Here is a 16,500-nt window from a genome sequence, read left to right as displayed (position 1 = left end):
TCAGCAGATGTTTGATCACCGTGTTTACTTTTGCGGCTGCTCTAAAAGGAGAGCAAGCAAACTTTGTTGAAGAGCAGGCCTGGCCCTGGGGATGATTCTAGAGAAGGAATTGGCAACAGGATACACCAGAGAGAGAGAGGGCAAGCTCAGCATGGCTTGAAGGTCAGAATCTCAGGGCTTCACGGGAGATCGCTGGCCTTGTGCTACTCAAAGTGTGGTTCAAGGATCAGCCTCATCAGAATTACTGGGCATCTTCTGTTAAAAAGGCTGTATCTCCAGCCTCACCCACAGAGTAGGGGAGCAGAGTAGATCTTCTGCCTCTGCTTCCAAAGATGGTGACATTACTGACAAAATCTGCTTGTTATCCAGATCCCCAGGTGATTTGAAGCACTTTTAGGTTTGAGAAGCGCTGATCTGGTCCAGTGGTTCTGGAGTCTCTTGTAAAAAACCCCAGGCCACGTGCTCACCTGGGCTCTGCTTAACAATTCCAGAGACAGCCAGCCAAGGGCAGTCAGTACATGAGAATGATTCTTTTTAGACTAGGCTAGTTAGGCAGATAGCAGATAGAAGGGGATGGATTGCTGTGCTCTAATTTAGGTCAGTAGTTAGAGTCACCCTTTGAAACAGCTAATCTTTATAGCACACAGATGTCCTAAAAGGTTTGGAGGAAGCAGGAAGAGGACTTTGGTCCATTTCGCCTCCTTCCACAGTATATACAGTATTGGGAAAAAGCTAGCATTATTGTGAGAATGATTCATGACAATTAGTTGTCATCAATTAATGTGTGTATTTACTTTAATTGGCCACATGCTCTTTTTCATACTATGATGAATAGATTGATGCTAGCAGTAGCTCCCAGACTTGAGTGTGCATCAGATCACACAGACAGCTTTGTAAACAAGATTTCTAAGCCCTATTCCCCAAGTTTTTGATTCAGTTGATGGCACAGGAACCATCATTTCCATTTCTAGCAGTTCTCAGGGGATATGATACTGGTTATAGTAGTAGCTTCAGATGCATTGTTACCACCTTAGGAAATACATGCTGCTGCTAAGTCGCTTCAGTTGTGTCTGACTCTGTGTGACCCCATAGACCCTTATTATTGTATTTTTAAAATGTTTATTTATTTGGCTGCACTGGGTCTTAGATGTGGTGTGCATGCATGTTAAGTAGCTTTAGTTGTGTCTGACTCTCTGCGACCCTATGGACTGTACCCCACCAGGCTCCTCTGTCCATGGGGTTTCTCCAGGCAACAATATTGGAGTGGGTTGCTATGCCCTCCTCCAGGGGATCGTCCCAACCCAGGGATGGAACCCATGTCCCTTAAGTCTCCTGCATTGGTAAGTGGGTTCTTTCCCACTAGTGCCACCTGAGAAGACCTCCAGGTCATGGGTCATAGAATAACATAGGACAAGTTAAAATATAAAAATAACCTCACAACATTCTCTGAGTGTTGTTTTCAAACATTGATTCTAAATTTCTGCTTCTGCAACCTACATCCAAGTTGCTTATAGGCAATGTAAATTGCTTTCATTGCTTTGTTTTCTTTTAGTTTCTACCCACCGCTGATGGCAGGTAGATAGTTCTGATCCACTGCAGGATGTCTGATGTTGGGGTCATAAACAGCTACTGGTGGGCAGGCGGCTCCACTGGTCAGCGTGGTGGAGACCTTCTGAGTGTGGGGGTGGCTCTGAGTTGTGTGATGGTTGGGCTTCCAGGTCTTTATTGCCCTGGGTATAGTCACAGGTTCTACCCTACATTCCTGACCTCATCACCTACACTTGCACACCCGTGATTTCAATTGAGGGAGCACTTCTACTGTGGGAGGACCCAGGGATCTTTAACTCCTGGAGTCAAGTCAGTCTGCAGCAAACTGACAAAACTTTGGCACAGCACAGCACCCAGGCATCTCTGATTGGGATTCTTTCTGGAAGATTTCTCCACCTGTGGCAGGTGCTCAGATTTGAACTATGTGCTCTGACCTTTCCGGTGCCGCTTGTTCAAAGATTGCCTGCAGACTTCTCTGTGATGGAGGCTTCCTGCCAGTGAGAAACCAGGACCACACTTTCCACCATAACTGAGTGTAGACAGGATGCATCTCACTGGACCACCTGGCCTGCCTGACTCCATATTATTAAAAACAAAGACTCAGATTTTTTTTTTTTATAAAAAATTTATTGAGATGATGCAATTATAGGCTTTTCTTTAAAAATTATTTGCAACTCACTGGCCCTGAGAAAAGGCATTTTTTTTTTTGTTTTTCTTTTTTTTTGTTACATTCATTTGATTCAGTCCCTTATAAACCCCACACCTCATAAAACAACAAGAGATTAGAAATTAAAAAAAAATTCTAGATTCAGTCTGGTTTGCAGGTGGTTGCAGTCACAGAGAGAAATGGTGAAGTGTCCACTTGGCATGTGCGAAAGATTCAGGGAGTTGTTTAGTGTTGATGCAGATGAGGCCAAAAGAGTATAAGGTTAGTCTTCTGTGGTTTGCAGGGACCGCTGTTACCACCCCCGCCCCCGGCTCACCCCCCACGGCTCCTTGGATCAATCCCTTCATTACTGCTCAGAAGAGGAACAGGCTGAGTGGGTGAAAACTAGCACCGAATGCTTGGGCCGAGAAACTGCCCTTTGTTCTTTGTGTGTTTCCCCAAATTTTTATCTTCAGCTTCCTGGGTGGGAATGGGTCAGATGGGGGGATAACCAGGGCTGGATCCCAGTCCTAATTCTGACCCTGGCATGCCGTCTGCTCCTGGGACAAGTCACATGGCCTGATACTCAGATTTCCCTTCTTCAAAAGGAGAGCTAACTTTTCAAACATATGTTGGACCCTAGGCAGTGAATGGTGGAAGTGGTGGTTACTTAGGCATTTAGGTACATCCTGTCATGGCCTTTAAGTTTGAGCTAAATCTACATTCTCATCTGGACAAAGTTCAGTGTAGGAAGATGGGGCAGAGGGTTCTAAACATACTGTTGAAAGGAGAGTAATCCATTAGTTGTTACTCCTCATTGCTTGTGGGGCCACGCCCGCCCGCCAAGGATTCGGAGCATCCGTGATGCTACCTCAGGCAAGACAAAGTCACCTGGGGACAGAAAGATCTTAGAGATAACTTTACTCCCCTGGAGCCAGTCCAGCCACTTGCCACTGCTTTCTTCTGATGGAAAGGAGACACCCTGGCTACCTCAAGGTGTAGGGAAAAGAAGATGCTAGAGAATTTCAAGATCCAAGCGAGAATGTCCGCCTTGGACACTGCTGGTGGGTAAGGTTGCTCCTGCAGCACTGTTTTGCACCTTCCTTTCCAGTTTCTCATGTTGCAAGCCAAGCGCTCCCATGATGGCAGCAGGGAAAGGCCAACTATTCTGACCATGAACGTACCCTTAATTTGGTCCCAGGTGAGATTCTCGTCACCTCTAGTGCTTAGTGTTGAAGTAAGACATTTCATGCTGGAAATATTCTGCAGGAAGGAGGTGAGCTCAGAGGGCAAGGATGGTGCCTGACTCTTGGGATTCAGTGTCGAGCAGATGCTCCACCCAAGTTGGCTAAACTGAACCTGCAATCTTTCGGGTCTGCTGTGTCCCTACTGTCAGCATCACTCAAAGATTCCCTCAAAGAACTGATGAGAAGAACCTCTGCCATTAAGGGAATGAACATAAAACCAGTAACGGTAATATCCAGATGGACAATAAAGACTGGATTGGAGTTGACACCTTCTATTTCTCCAAGTGGCTGACGGTGCCAGCCTATGTCTTACAGACTCTTAGAGGATATTGCTTTAAATACAGAAACCCTAGGGGCAAAGGGGAATTTCCCCTCCACAATTCAACTGTTAAGATTCTTTGGACCACAAGAGCCCGAGTCCTTACACCTGGGTGAACAGAGTGAGATGCTCTGATCTCAGGGAAGAGCAGCGACACACCCAGGTCTCTGATGTCACATCACGCAAAAAGACTCAGTGATGATCCACCCTCTCTCTCCAGCCCTTCAACTCAGTGACTTCCCCAGGTATTTGGCTTAATCTCCCCATTTGAGAGCCAACATCAGTCACCTTCCAGGCTGGAAGGTTATCCCTGTGTGCTGCTGACACTCTTGAAAGACATCTGTAGCACGCTGGGTTTCATCCCCATTTGAGCAGACTGAGCCCAAACCCTTCCTTCATCAGGGGACCCTCGAGCCCACACTGGAGGTCCCTGACCTCACTTTAGGCCCAGCATTCTAGAAGGTGGACTAGAGGGGAGTGTGCGATGGTGGGAGGAGGCCGGCCACCTCCATGCATCTCTCTGTGGTCGCATAAGAGGCAGGTACATTTCCAGTGTCCTTGAACAATAGTCAATCTGTTTGTCCCCTCCCACTCCCTGCAGGCTGGTGCCCTTGTTGGTAGGGCTGGGGGGTGCGGGAGGGGAAGGGAGAATTCCTCCTGCCTGGGTGCCCACAACCCCAGCCTGCCTGACGCCATCAGAAGTGGCTTGAGGACATGCCTGGAGGTCTGCTGGCTTCATCTGCAAGTGCGCTGACAGTGCAGACACGTACCCGGGGGGCCATGAGATGCTCGCCCAACAGAGTAGAAGAAGCGGAGAGAAACCAGGAGGGGGTGCTTTGTAAGGCAGGTCTAATCTTTCCCAGTACAAAAAGACCGTACTCCTAATATTGGATTCCGAGCCTGTATTGGAACAGTTGATTTAAGTGGCTAGAAAAGGAAAAAAAAAAAAAAAATAACAAGAGCTTTCTAAAAATATCTGTTATCATCAAAAGTACTAAGAGGTGGCACCTTCCTTGTAAGATGTGACTGATCTTACTTTGAGGTGAAAAAGAGCCACACACGAGTCCATTTTGAAACACAGCAAGGGAAGAAGGAAAAAGGGAAAAAGTGAGGAATCTGAGGAATTTCCCGTCTGCCCAGGCTTGGCAAACACCGCTGACAACTGAGACGACACACTCCTGGATCCTCCCTCTCAAATGCCCTGTGTCCCGTGGGGACCAGGAAACTTTAAAAAAAAAAAATGCTAGGAATTGGGGGGAAAAAATTAAGTGAGGATATGAAACTGACTGCGAGATGGCCTTTGGGGTAGAGCAGAGAAGACCCTCTGTAACCTGCTCTGGGATAATCCACACCACCACCAAAGACTTGTCATCTAGTTTCTGGACCGTAAGACTTGTGCTGTCTTTTTTTTTTTTTTGCTCTGCAGCACTTGCAAACTAATCCCATGATGCTGGGGCTTCCAGATAATCTGGACAGCCTTATGCTCCAGGGAACCACCAAGCCTCATGGTCCTCACAGCTGGTTGGGGTGGCCTGCTGGATTCACATGTATCTTTCCAGAGGACAGCAGCATCTCTGGGGCCTCTCCGGCAGGGAGCCAGATGTTGGGATGTGGGTTTGATTTCTGTGGTGCCAGCTGCAAAGCACCCAGACCACATATTCCAATGTACAGGTGCCGAAAATTCCCAAGACTCTCCAAGAGGCTGAACTCTGCTGAAAGGGCATCTGAAGTTCAACAGCCAGTGAGGAGGGAGGACAGAGCTGGGGCCAGGAAGTAAAGGGAGCCAGAGAGAGAAGAGAGCTCTCCTTTTCACTTTCTTTTGTAAGAGCATCTTTTTTTTTTTTCTCTTTTTTCCAGCCAAGACCCAACAGCAATGGGAGCAAACCTGATCCACATGGCAGGGTCAAGAGGAACCTGAACCCTTTTGCAAATATTCTCTCTCCTGACCAGCTGGGCTTCTGCACTTTGTGAGATTTGCAAAAAATAGATATATATATATATAATAGATACAGTATTTCCATAGGAAAACAGCCTCGGATGTCTTCCCCTATATGAATGATGAAAAGTCAAACTGCATGGTCTTTTTAAAAAAAAGAACAAAAACACCATGAAACTAACAATAGGTGGAGGGGGAGGGGGAGGAATCACAGACAAGAGATTCCGATCAAGAAGGAACCGTGAACGCGAGTCCCAGGCTGGTGCCCTCGGCCAGAATTCCAGCGCCGCCTTTGCTGAGTGGTTTGTCTAAGGTGCTCCGCGGGGTCCCTCGCGCTGGGCGAGAGGAGTGTTACTGCCACATCCATGTCTCTTCTTTTCTGCTTCATCTTGCCCCATCCATCCTGGGGAGGGGAGGTGCCCTTGGCTGCTGGCCCACTAAGCTGGGAACCACTTCCTTCAACACTCGTCTTCTTGGTATATTTGTTCATCCAGCTCCTGGGACTCAAGGTGCTCCAGACGGTCTGTTCGGCCACTCATGATTTCATCTGGGGTCTTCATAAACCTTTGAAAGAGGAAACGGTGGCATGAAGAGGTTACAGTTCCCTAAAGCTGTCTTCACCTTGAACTCTTTAAAAAGAGGAGCCCGTCACTTTTACGTAGCTGGAAGGCTACTGAACCTAGTCGTTAATGCTAACCTAGCATTTTCTTAGAAAAAGATACCCCAGGCTCTCACTGCTTGAAAGCTGGCAAAATAACTATAAAAAAGGCTGGGAGGATGGTGAAGAAGATGGAGCAGGCAGTGCATTCCTGCACGACCATCTAAGAGGACCCTGGGAGATATATACCCATCTCCATCCCAGACTATAAGCTCAAGTGATGGTATTCAAAACTTGAATCTAACTTGAAGGATACAATTAAACGCTGGATGGAATGGGTAACAGGGCCAGACAATGGAGCTTTTCGAAATTAGAAAGGCCAAGAGAAAGACATTTCTTGGCGTTATCACTGATGCACCCTAAATGCTAGCCATTCACTCCCTTTATTCTGTCTTCCTTGGCAGCTGGGTGGCTGCAGCAAGCCTCATCTTCTCGGTCACTGGGTTCATACGGAATTAACATCAGTGGCACATTCTGACCATGACCATGGTTCAGGAAGGGAGCCTGGGTGCAAAAGTTCCATCCTTACGGTAGGAAGGCCCTTTCCACAGCCTACACACCATTCCCTTCCCCTATAGTCTGCCTGGTACCATATGACCTGTCTTAGAACAGGCATTTTCTGTCCTCACTCCACATTCAAAAGCCTGTGATGACTTGTCAAGGATTCACTCTTTGGCCTGCTCCTTGGGCCTGTTTGTCATCTCAACCCAGGAAACTCCTGTGTTCCACTGTTTACGAGTGTGAAGTCTATTCCAGTCTGGCCAGTCTTTTTTTCTGATGCAAGTCACAGCTCATGCTGACCTCCAAACCTTTAGCTTTGCCTTTGTTTGGAACCCTCTTGACTCCTTCCCCTGTCTGAGACTGACTCATTCTCTGAGCTCAGTCTCACCATCAAAGAGCCAAAAATCTCCAAGCGTCCCTACAATTGAACACTTTACTCAATTACATACCCGGTTCCATACTGAGAAGCCTTCGTTTTGGGGTGAGTCTGGTTTTCGACATTCATTTCCTCAAAAATGACTAATCCCTTGTCACAAATAGTGCTCTTCTTTCCTTCTGTCTTATTGAAATCACTACTGGAAGCCTGTGAGCCTTCCACCTCTGACTACTTTTCTGCCCATTATTGCTCATCTTTTCAAGCAGGGTGATCTGTAGCATCTACAGCCTATCTTCCGCTTTTATCCTGTAGCTAAAACTTCTCCCTCGACGTCTGAAGTCACTAATCATCCCCTCCAGGCTGAGTCCTCAGATGTGCTGTGTCTGACCTTATCTTTGGATGGCTCTTCCATATTAAGTTTCTGATACTTCCCACCAGGCTTGTCCAGAAACATTATTGAAAGCCTCCTGAGGTTATATAAAACTGCTATAAAATGTAACCCTCTACCTTCTAGGAACTTATGACCTACTTGAGGGGAGGAGTTCACATGTACAGCTATTAAAAATGTAAACCATGGTGTGGCATAGGGCCAAGGGAACTCAAGAGATGATGGAAGAAGATATTTGGCTGTGTTTGAGCCACTGAAGGTGGCCTCATAAAGAGAAGTAGACTTGAGGTAGACTTGGTGGTTTGTATATTTAAAATGTTAAAGTGATTTACATTTCTAACATAGGGAACCATATTAGTGTTGGAGGGCAGCTGGCAATGTGTATTAAGAATCTAGGTGGCAGGGGAATGGACCAGAGGGAGAGATTGTTGAATCTAGGTGTCAATTGTGAAGAACAGACATCAGCCTCCACTGCCCAGGAAGCAATAATAATGTGTCTGCCTTGCTTTCATCTTCCAGGTCTCATGGGAGTACTTGCCATTGGTAGATTCTAACCTGAAACCTGGTGGTAAGAAATGTCAGGAAATGAGGTTCCCAGTCTTCTAGCCCCTGCAACACAGACTGGAGTAGGAATGGAGCCAGTGGACAGTCCAGCACAGGGGTGACTGGGATGTAGGAAGGCTCAAAGATAACTCTGGTGTAAAGGTTGGTTGCTTAAACAATGGTGATGCCACTGCTGATGTAACAGGAATTCTGAGGGTAGGGGGATGTCCAGTATGGGAAGAAGGCTCGTCTTGAACATTTCATGTCTGAGATACTAACGTGATATTTAAGTGGATCTTTCTTACAAGAAGCTCTTGAACATTAATCACTTACTGACCAGAGACTTTACTCATACATCTTTTGTTACCCGAATGTTATTGATTGGAGTGTTTCAGTATTTCAATTCCATAATAAATTCGATTCTGTAAAAATCCCCTGGTCAATCATGTGTTAAGATTTAGAATTCCAGGGAGAGTTTATAGCTGCATGTAGAGACTTGAGAGCCCCATCGTGGAGGTGATAACTAAGCTGTGTCATGGGATCCATTCATCCCGGAAACTAGTATAGCGTGCGAGGAACAGAAGCCAAGGACTGAGTTTAGGGTGGAGGATGAAGAGAAGGCATCAGCAGAGCCAGAGAAAGGAGGGGTCTTTTTTGCATTTTATTCTATTTCCAGCTCTTGAAAAGCCTTCTCTGTTTCTTTCGAAGATCACAATTGTTTTTACTGCCCCTAGGTTACCATGCCTTCCCAGCATTCACCAGGCTCTCTGCTCTTTTGGATAATTATCCCAGTGAGCTCGTGCACTCATACAGAGTCATTCAGTCTCTTTCTACCCCAATCTACATCTCAAGCCCCATCTGTAACTCTCTTCTGTCCCACCTGTCAAAACCCAGAACCTAAGGTCTGGGGCCCACCTTCTCCTCAGTTTCATGTGGTCTCAACACATCAATTACCACCAGTGTCAGAGGGCTATGTCTACCTCTCCTGATTGGCCCCTTAGATACCTTCTTCTTCCTCTTCTAACTCTATGTGATTCCCTGGGAATCACAATCTATGGCGGTAGCTTAAGTGGTTAGAACTTGTAAGCTGGGAGGGATTCTGCAAAGAGGAATGTCTAGTCCAGCAGCTTTCAGATATTTACAATGCATTGTCATAAATATATTTTACACTATGACTCATCACACATGTGCTCACACACACACCTGACTACCCCAGAAAGATAATTTTCATCATGAATCCACACTCTTAATTCATATGGCACAGTCTGATATTTTCAACTCTATCCTTTCCTATTCAGTTCTGTTCTATTTCATTTAAAAAAAAACAACTGATTCATTAAATCTGTTTTATGACTCACTAACAGGTCATGACAAACACTGGTCCAGTTTGGAAACCTAGAGGTCTAGGTTTGTTTAGTCCCTTTCTTTGCCATTAGCTCCTCTGATTGCTCCCTTTAACTATACTGGATATAAATGTCAGATAATACTGTTTGATCACTGCATTATTTTAAAGGTGAGTCAGACTGTGTTGATTTACTTTTGGCTTTCTTCTAGGACAGACATAAGCAAACAAAAATTTTTTCTTCTTAAATTCTAACCAACCAGCAACCTTGTCTCCAGTGAGCAGCAACTGATAGCTTTGAGGATCAGACAGGCAGGTAGAGACCTCAAGAGTCTCCCTCCTCCGTCTTATTTCAAGAAAACAATATCCTCCCAGAAGAAGGAAAGGAGAAAAAGGAAGTGCTACCTGAACAAAAGCCTTTGTCCCGGCTCCTTCCTGATAATGTTTAGTTTGTAGTAGTGGCGCAGGGCTCTGGACATTTTCTCATAGGTCATGTTTGTTCTGTTCTGTTTGTTCAAAGGAGGAAGAGAGAGAGAGAAAAAAAAAGCACAAAGACACAATGAAATGAACCTCAGCAATAGGCGCTGGAGGAGTTATTCACATCCAGCTCCACAGGGTGCTCCCGTGGCTCTGCCAGGCCCACCCCGGGCTTTGTCCCACGTGTCCCTGGCTGAGGTCTCTCCTAAGGTGAGTCCAGCCAACAAAGCACATCCCGCCTCGGCCTCCCCGACTTCCTCTCCCAGGACTGCGCTCTGTTGTGCCCGAGGAATTTCCTGCGGGTCCCCCTATCTGGGGTCATCCTTCACCTTCTGACCCACAGAGAATTTCTCTTCCTTTTGCCCTTTTTAAAAAAGAAAAAACAACACACAAAAAAGTGACCTTTCTCAAACTTGTGCTTCTCGTTTGTCATTTTAAGGAAGAGATTTTTTTGTTTAAATTCCTGTTGTGGAAGCAAGAATACAGTGGTTCCGAGCCCTGGGGCAAGGGCACCCTGTGGGAGCTGTGGAGCGATTTTTCTCAGTGACTCACGGGATGGAGGGTGTCCGTGGGGCCTGGCCATATTTGGTCATGGCCTCTGGCAGGTTCTCCTTAGCGGGGCCAGAGCACGGGCTGCCTGCCGTCCGGGAAACTGCAGCTGGGGCAGAGCTCGGCAGGGCCTCCCCTGGGCCCTCCCCTTTGGCTGATCTGGAGTGGGGCCTTCATGGTGTCTTGTTAGCTCTGTCCCATGTCTATCTGCCTGTGGCCAGGCCTGGATCTTGGTGACTTTTTAAAGTAGGAATACTGATTTATCTCAATTTTTTTTTTAAACAGGGGAACTCTTTGTTTATTTTACTGTGATAAGAACACCAACCATGAGATCTATCCTCTTAAAGTTTTAAGTGGGTAATACAGCACTTAATACAGTGTAAACTATGGGTACACTGTTGTACATCAGACTCTAGAACTTACTCATCTTGATTAACGGAAGCTTTCTGTCCACTGGTTGGTAACTCCCCATTTCTCCCCTTCTTCCCAACCCCTGGCAACACCAGTCCACTCCCGGACTCAGTGAAATTTGTCTATTTTAGATCTAACTTCATTTAAGTGAAATCAGACAGTATTTGTCTTCCTGTGACTGGCTTATTTCACTCAGCATCCTGTCCTCAAGGTTCATCCATGTTGCCACATGCAGCCGAATCTTTTTTAAAAGCGTAATAATACTCCATTGTGTGTATATAGCTCGATTTCATTATCCATTCATCTATCCGTGATGTTGAGGTTGTTGTACCCACCTTTTACATCTATGTAAAAGTACTATGTAAAGTACATCTACTTTAATGATTTTTTTTTAAACTATAAAAGACTAAATCTTTTAAATTCTATTCCCTCTTCCCAAGCTGGAAAAGCTGTGGGGCAGTCAGAATTCTTGCAGGGTTTGCTTTTCAGGAAGATGTTTTACAGTCAGAGGATAAGCATTTTCCGTGTAGAACTGGGCTTTTGTGACCATGGGAGTGTCTAACGGAGTGGAACAGAAGCGGCACCTCCCAAAGGCCCCTTGTGAGTTACAAAGTGCTGCAGTGCATCTCTGGTCCCCAGTTCTTAATGCTGGCGTGGGCAGCAGCAGACCCAGGCCGTGGTGAGGGAATAATGGTTACTCATCACGAGGCCGATCAGACCGGGAGATGCCGAGTTAACTGTAGCCTGGCACGAGGAACACATGGAAAGGGGCATCTTTAATTACTTCCTTCCCTTTGCAACTGTCTTAATTGTTTGTCCAGTGAGGAATAAACTGAATAATTACAGGCCGACTTAGGAAGCAGAGGACAGACAATTACCCTCCAACCCAGGGACAAAAACTGGATTTGGGCCCTAGTTTATGGGACAAATGTCTGATGCTCTTTTTACCTTATGGTTTCCCCACAGTCGAGCCAGTCCATTGGGATCCACTATCCGGAATATTTTGGATTCTTTGTCCTCCCATCGGATGAAGTTTTCGTACCGGCTGTCAGAAAGCAACTGATAGACGTAATCCCAAAGCAGTCTACAGTCTACAGGGGAAAAGGGCAAGAAAACACCGTTGACAAGGCTGCTTGTAAGTATGAAGAGCAAGAATCAAGAAAATAATCGAGGAACCGCTTTTGCCTTCTTCGAATTGAGTCCAAGCTCCTTGTTTTGGGAATTCCTTGGCAGTCCAGTGGTTAGGACTCTGCATTTTCCCTGCGGAAGGCCAGGGTTCAATCCCGCAAACCAAAACAAAAACAACAAAACTTTTACAGTGAGGAGACCAAGGCACAGAGAGACCTGGGAGATGGTGACCTTTGACCTGTGGAGGCCTTCGAGACCATCCTGGCCCAGCCCCTCCCTCCCCACAACCTCAGATAAGGACGCAGCAACCCGGAAAGAGGAAAGGACTGGTCTATGGTCATGACCCATGATTTGAACTGGAGTAGAGACCACAGGAGGGAAAGAACAAGCTCTAACAGGAAATGAATCGGTTCTGAAAAGGGGCTGAAGACAGGCTGGCAGGTAAAAGGGCAGAGAGTGCCCTCGTATTCCAGAGAGGGTGGTGTGGTGTCAGTGGTGGGGTGGAAGGTCCTTTGGTGGGGGGAGACAGTGAACAGATGGAGATGTGACGACTGAAGTTGGCTGTGGGAAAGGAAGACTCATGTGGTTTAAGAAAACAGTCACCTTACAGCTACTTTGGAAGTTTTAAAAATCGTTTTATTATAATGGAATCAGGGTAGAAAGGAACCCAGGAGGGAAAAAAAAAAGAAAATCCGTTTCTCCATGTGCAGAACAGATGTTGGATCACTTGGTCATGCAACACATCTTCCTTAGCACAGGCCGGGTGCTGGGCTAGGCCTTGCCTTTTGGCTACGGGTTGGCAAATTCCACAAGAAGAGGCAGACTGCACTCCTTGACCTTGTTCTAGTGCTTACTGGATTAGTGCCAGACGGGATGTGGCCTGCTCCCCTGGCACAGCCTTGACAGGTGCATGGGGACAGATGTGGACTTTGCGGCTCCAGCTGATGCAGGACCAGCCTCGGGATGAGAGTCAGAGACTCACGTTCCCAGGTGTGCACTGTTGTTTTCGGGAGCACTGGCCAGCATGGCTGGTCGTAAATGCGTAATTATTGGACACAGTACGTATATTCTTCACTTTACCAGTGTTATTTCTAACCCTCACTTGGCGCGCCACCTCCTTCCTAATCCTCTTGTGCCCCAGGTCACAAGAGGATCTGAACTGTGGGCCTTCTGTATGGCCAGGAGCCACTTCCTGATGCCAGGTGAGGCCTGGCACACCTGGGCAAGGGGAATGTCTAATCTTGACTTGGGCTATCTCAGAGCCAACACATTCACCTCCCAGAGCACAAAACACACCCTCCTTGGGCACACGTTTACAGGAGGAATCGAGTCAGGTCGCACTGAGCAAGTGTTTTAAATCTCCCTGAGGTTCCTCCTTTATGAAAGGGGAGTGCGTCTTTCCGGGACTACTGTATGAGCGATGATGCGAGTGAAGAAGACAGTAAGGAGTGTCACGATGACGGTGCGTGCTGGGCTCTGCTTGCAGGCATGGGGCCACGCATGCCTCCAGCCACTTGCTTCTGACCCTCAGGACGCCCGGTGCAGCAGGCGCTCTTGCTATTCCTACTTCATGGCTGAGGAAGCTGGGGTTTAGAGGGTTTGGTCATCAGCTCAAAGGCACAGCTTATGACACAGGTCACAGTCTGTGCCACACATCCTGCTGAGAACTCTGTTCTCAGAGAAGTTGGTTCACAGGTGTCTATGAGTCAAGCCTTAGGACTTTTCCAAGCAAGATGAGTGTGTCCTTTGTGAAACCCAGCTTTCCCTCTGAACAGCAGAAGGAGCTGGCACCCAGCACAGCATTTTCCAGGAGGGCAAAGTGTGAAAGTGTTAGTCGCTCAGTTGTGTCTGACTCTGTGACCCCCATGGACTGTAGCCCACCAGGCTCCTCTGTCCACGGGATTCTCCAGGCAAGAATACTGGAGGGGTTGTCATTCCCTTCTCCAGGGGATCTTCCCCACCCATGGATTGAACTGGGCTTCCTGAATTGCAGGCAGATTCTTTACCATCTGAGCCACCAGGGGAGTATCTTTTAGGCAGCAACTGTGAAACTTAAATTGGACATCCATTAAAATGACCAGATTTTTTTTTTTTTAATCTATTTTTTCGTCAATTACTTATGCTTTAAATGTCATATCTAAGAAATAGTTGCTTAATCCATGGTCACAAATACTGCTGCCTATGTTCTCTTCTAAGAGTTTTACATTTTCAGTTATTTATTTTTTTTGGGGGGGTGCACTGAGAGGCATGCGGAACTTCCCTGCCCAGGGATCCAACATGAGGTGCCTGAGTGGAAGCATGGAGTCTTAACCACTGGACTGCCAGGAAGTCTGACCATACATCTTTAGTTTCCCTTACTGTATCCTTTTTTTCCCTGATTGATCTGCGTCTAAAATGTAATGTGGAGACTTCTCTGGCAGTCCAGTGGTTAAGACCCAGCCCCCTTCTACTGCAGGGAGTGCTGTTTCGTTCCCTGATCAGGGAAGCTAAGATCCCATATGGCTTGCAGCCAAAAACTCAAAACATAATACAGGAGCAATACTGTGTAACAAATTCAATAAAGATTTTTAAAATGGTGCACGTTAAAAAAAAAAATTAAGTTGACATGTGGTTTCTTGTGTTTCACCAAAGGACCCGTGGTCTTCTTCTTAGAGAATTTCTGGCGTTTGAACCCTACGCTTATGAAAGCTGGCCAGCGATCTGTTACCAACCCTGCCTGACGCTGTGCTCATGGTTGCCAGAGGGGGAGCAGAGAGACAGCAAGAGGACCAGTCCCAGCAAGAGGAAGTACCTTGGGAGGTGAGTGCCTCATGATCCCAGATTGAGAATAATCGAGCTCATTATGAAGGCACTTGTAAGAGGGCGACTCCAGGCAAAGTGGTGAAGCAGGCAGTGTCATTCTCCCTGCCACCTCCTCGTCTTATATCATTTTATTATCGGTGAAAAAATAGAGAACTGAAGTGAAAGAGTGAAGTCGCTCAGTCATGTCCGACTCTGCGACCCTATGGACTGTAGCCTACCAGGCTCCTCCATCCATGGGATTCTCCAGGCAAGAGTACTGGAGTGGGTTGCCATTTCCTTCTCCAATAGAGAACTGAATTGCGGTTTAATTGTCCAGTTTGTGTCTTACCGTCAAACAGCAGACGGGTTTTAATTTCCGACAATCTCTTCCAAGTGGAAGCCATCTGACAGAACCAAACGGTATCATAAAAAATGCCCTTCCACTAGGAGGAACGAAGTTGGTTTGTGAAGAGCTTCTTGTCCATGTTCCTTGACAGGGTTACAATCTTTTTTACCACCAGAGGCTTGATGACACCTTTTGGATGCTTGTGGATGGGGTATAAGATTCTCTAGAGTGAATCATTTTAATAGAGTTTAATAATTAAAAAAAAGCTGATTTGGTTATCTTTAGCAGTTTGATAGAAAGAACTTTTTTTGCCCACGATACATGGGCAGTCCTCTCAACCTCGAGAACTTCCTGGAGCTAGAATGGAAGATGAGTGTTGTCTTGACACCATCTGCTCAAGGATTTTTCACTTTCATTGTTTCTGTTGCTTCTCTTTTACTGCCTTGTACATTCTACTTCTCATAAAATGGTGACGTGAGAACCAGACCATTTCTCAAAGTAAGGGCTTAACCAGTTCTGGGTACCTACCACGCTGGGTTCTTCAGAGGCATCAAACTGAGAACTTCACACCGTAGATCATTTACTGAAAAAGGTCTAGAATGTGATCTGTGTTTGGTTGGTACCTGGAAGGCAGGGTTTTCCAGAGAATGGACTTTACCTCGAGTTGTAAGACCATTTGTAGCCTGCAAACTTTTCCCTTTCATAAATGTGAAAAGAGCCCCAAACAAGCTGCCAATTGATCATTTTAAATGACATTTAATCCAGCAAAGTCAACTTTAGCCGAGTAATAAAAATATGTTGACATTCAAGACACTGAATTACTCAGTCACTAACAGAGGTAGCAACAGGAATTTTGTGGCACAAAGCAGTTGTTCAAGCTCACAGTATAAGTGGCTTTTATAACACTATTGATTCTTTTGTTGCTTTAGTTAAAAATTATGCCAGATGATAAAAATAACTAACTGATAGTTTTTTTTCCTTTAAAAAAAAAAACAATTGAAATTCAAAGCCCAGTGAGTTATTTTTAAGACTTTAGTTAAATAAAAAGGCAGATTCTTTTTAGTTCCCTGGGTCCTCAGAAGGCTGTTGCCATGGCCTACCGGCTGTTTTTCAGTTTTGTTAAAATCCATCCATAGTCTGCACAGATACAATGTTCTTTGGTCATTAATAAAAATGCTTAACACTACTATATAATAAAAAGCATCAGGCTTTGAAAACAAAGGTTCATCACATTACAAAACACTTGACTAGGCATGTGAAAAATAATCTTATATCACAAAGTGTTCATTACTTTTATGTGCATG

At 45.9% G+C, this 16,500-nt stretch overlaps 1 protein-coding gene across 3 annotated transcripts in view; it reads right to left on the bottom strand.

Moving 5' to 3' along the window:
- Positions 1-2,153: 2,153 nt before the first annotated feature.
- The window catches only part of ETV6 (ETS variant transcription factor 6), a 289,205-nt gene continuing 274,858 nt past the window's right edge, over positions 2,154-16,500 (bottom strand). For all 3 annotated transcript variants that reach the window (XM_070371102.1, XM_005890040.3, XM_070371103.1), the window contains 3 exons: positions 11,890-12,032; positions 9,910-10,010; positions 2,154-6,260 (listed from right to left, as the gene is read on the bottom strand). In XM_070371102.1, the coding sequence (XP_070227203.1) occupies positions 6,155-6,260; positions 9,910-10,010; positions 11,890-12,032 (350 nt within the window). In that variant the 3' untranslated portion in view covers positions 2,154-6,154. The remainder of the gene's footprint in view (positions 6,261-9,909; positions 10,011-11,889; positions 12,033-16,500) is intronic.

Source organism: Bos mutus, chromosome 5, assembly GCF_027580195.1.
Source record: "Bos mutus isolate GX-2022 chromosome 5, NWIPB_WYAK_1.1, whole genome shotgun sequence".
Taxonomy (NCBI): Eukaryota; Metazoa; Chordata; class Mammalia; order Artiodactyla; family Bovidae; genus Bos; species Bos mutus.
The sequence above is the reverse complement of the archived record's forward strand: the minus strand, read 5'-3'. Positions and strand labels throughout refer to the sequence as shown.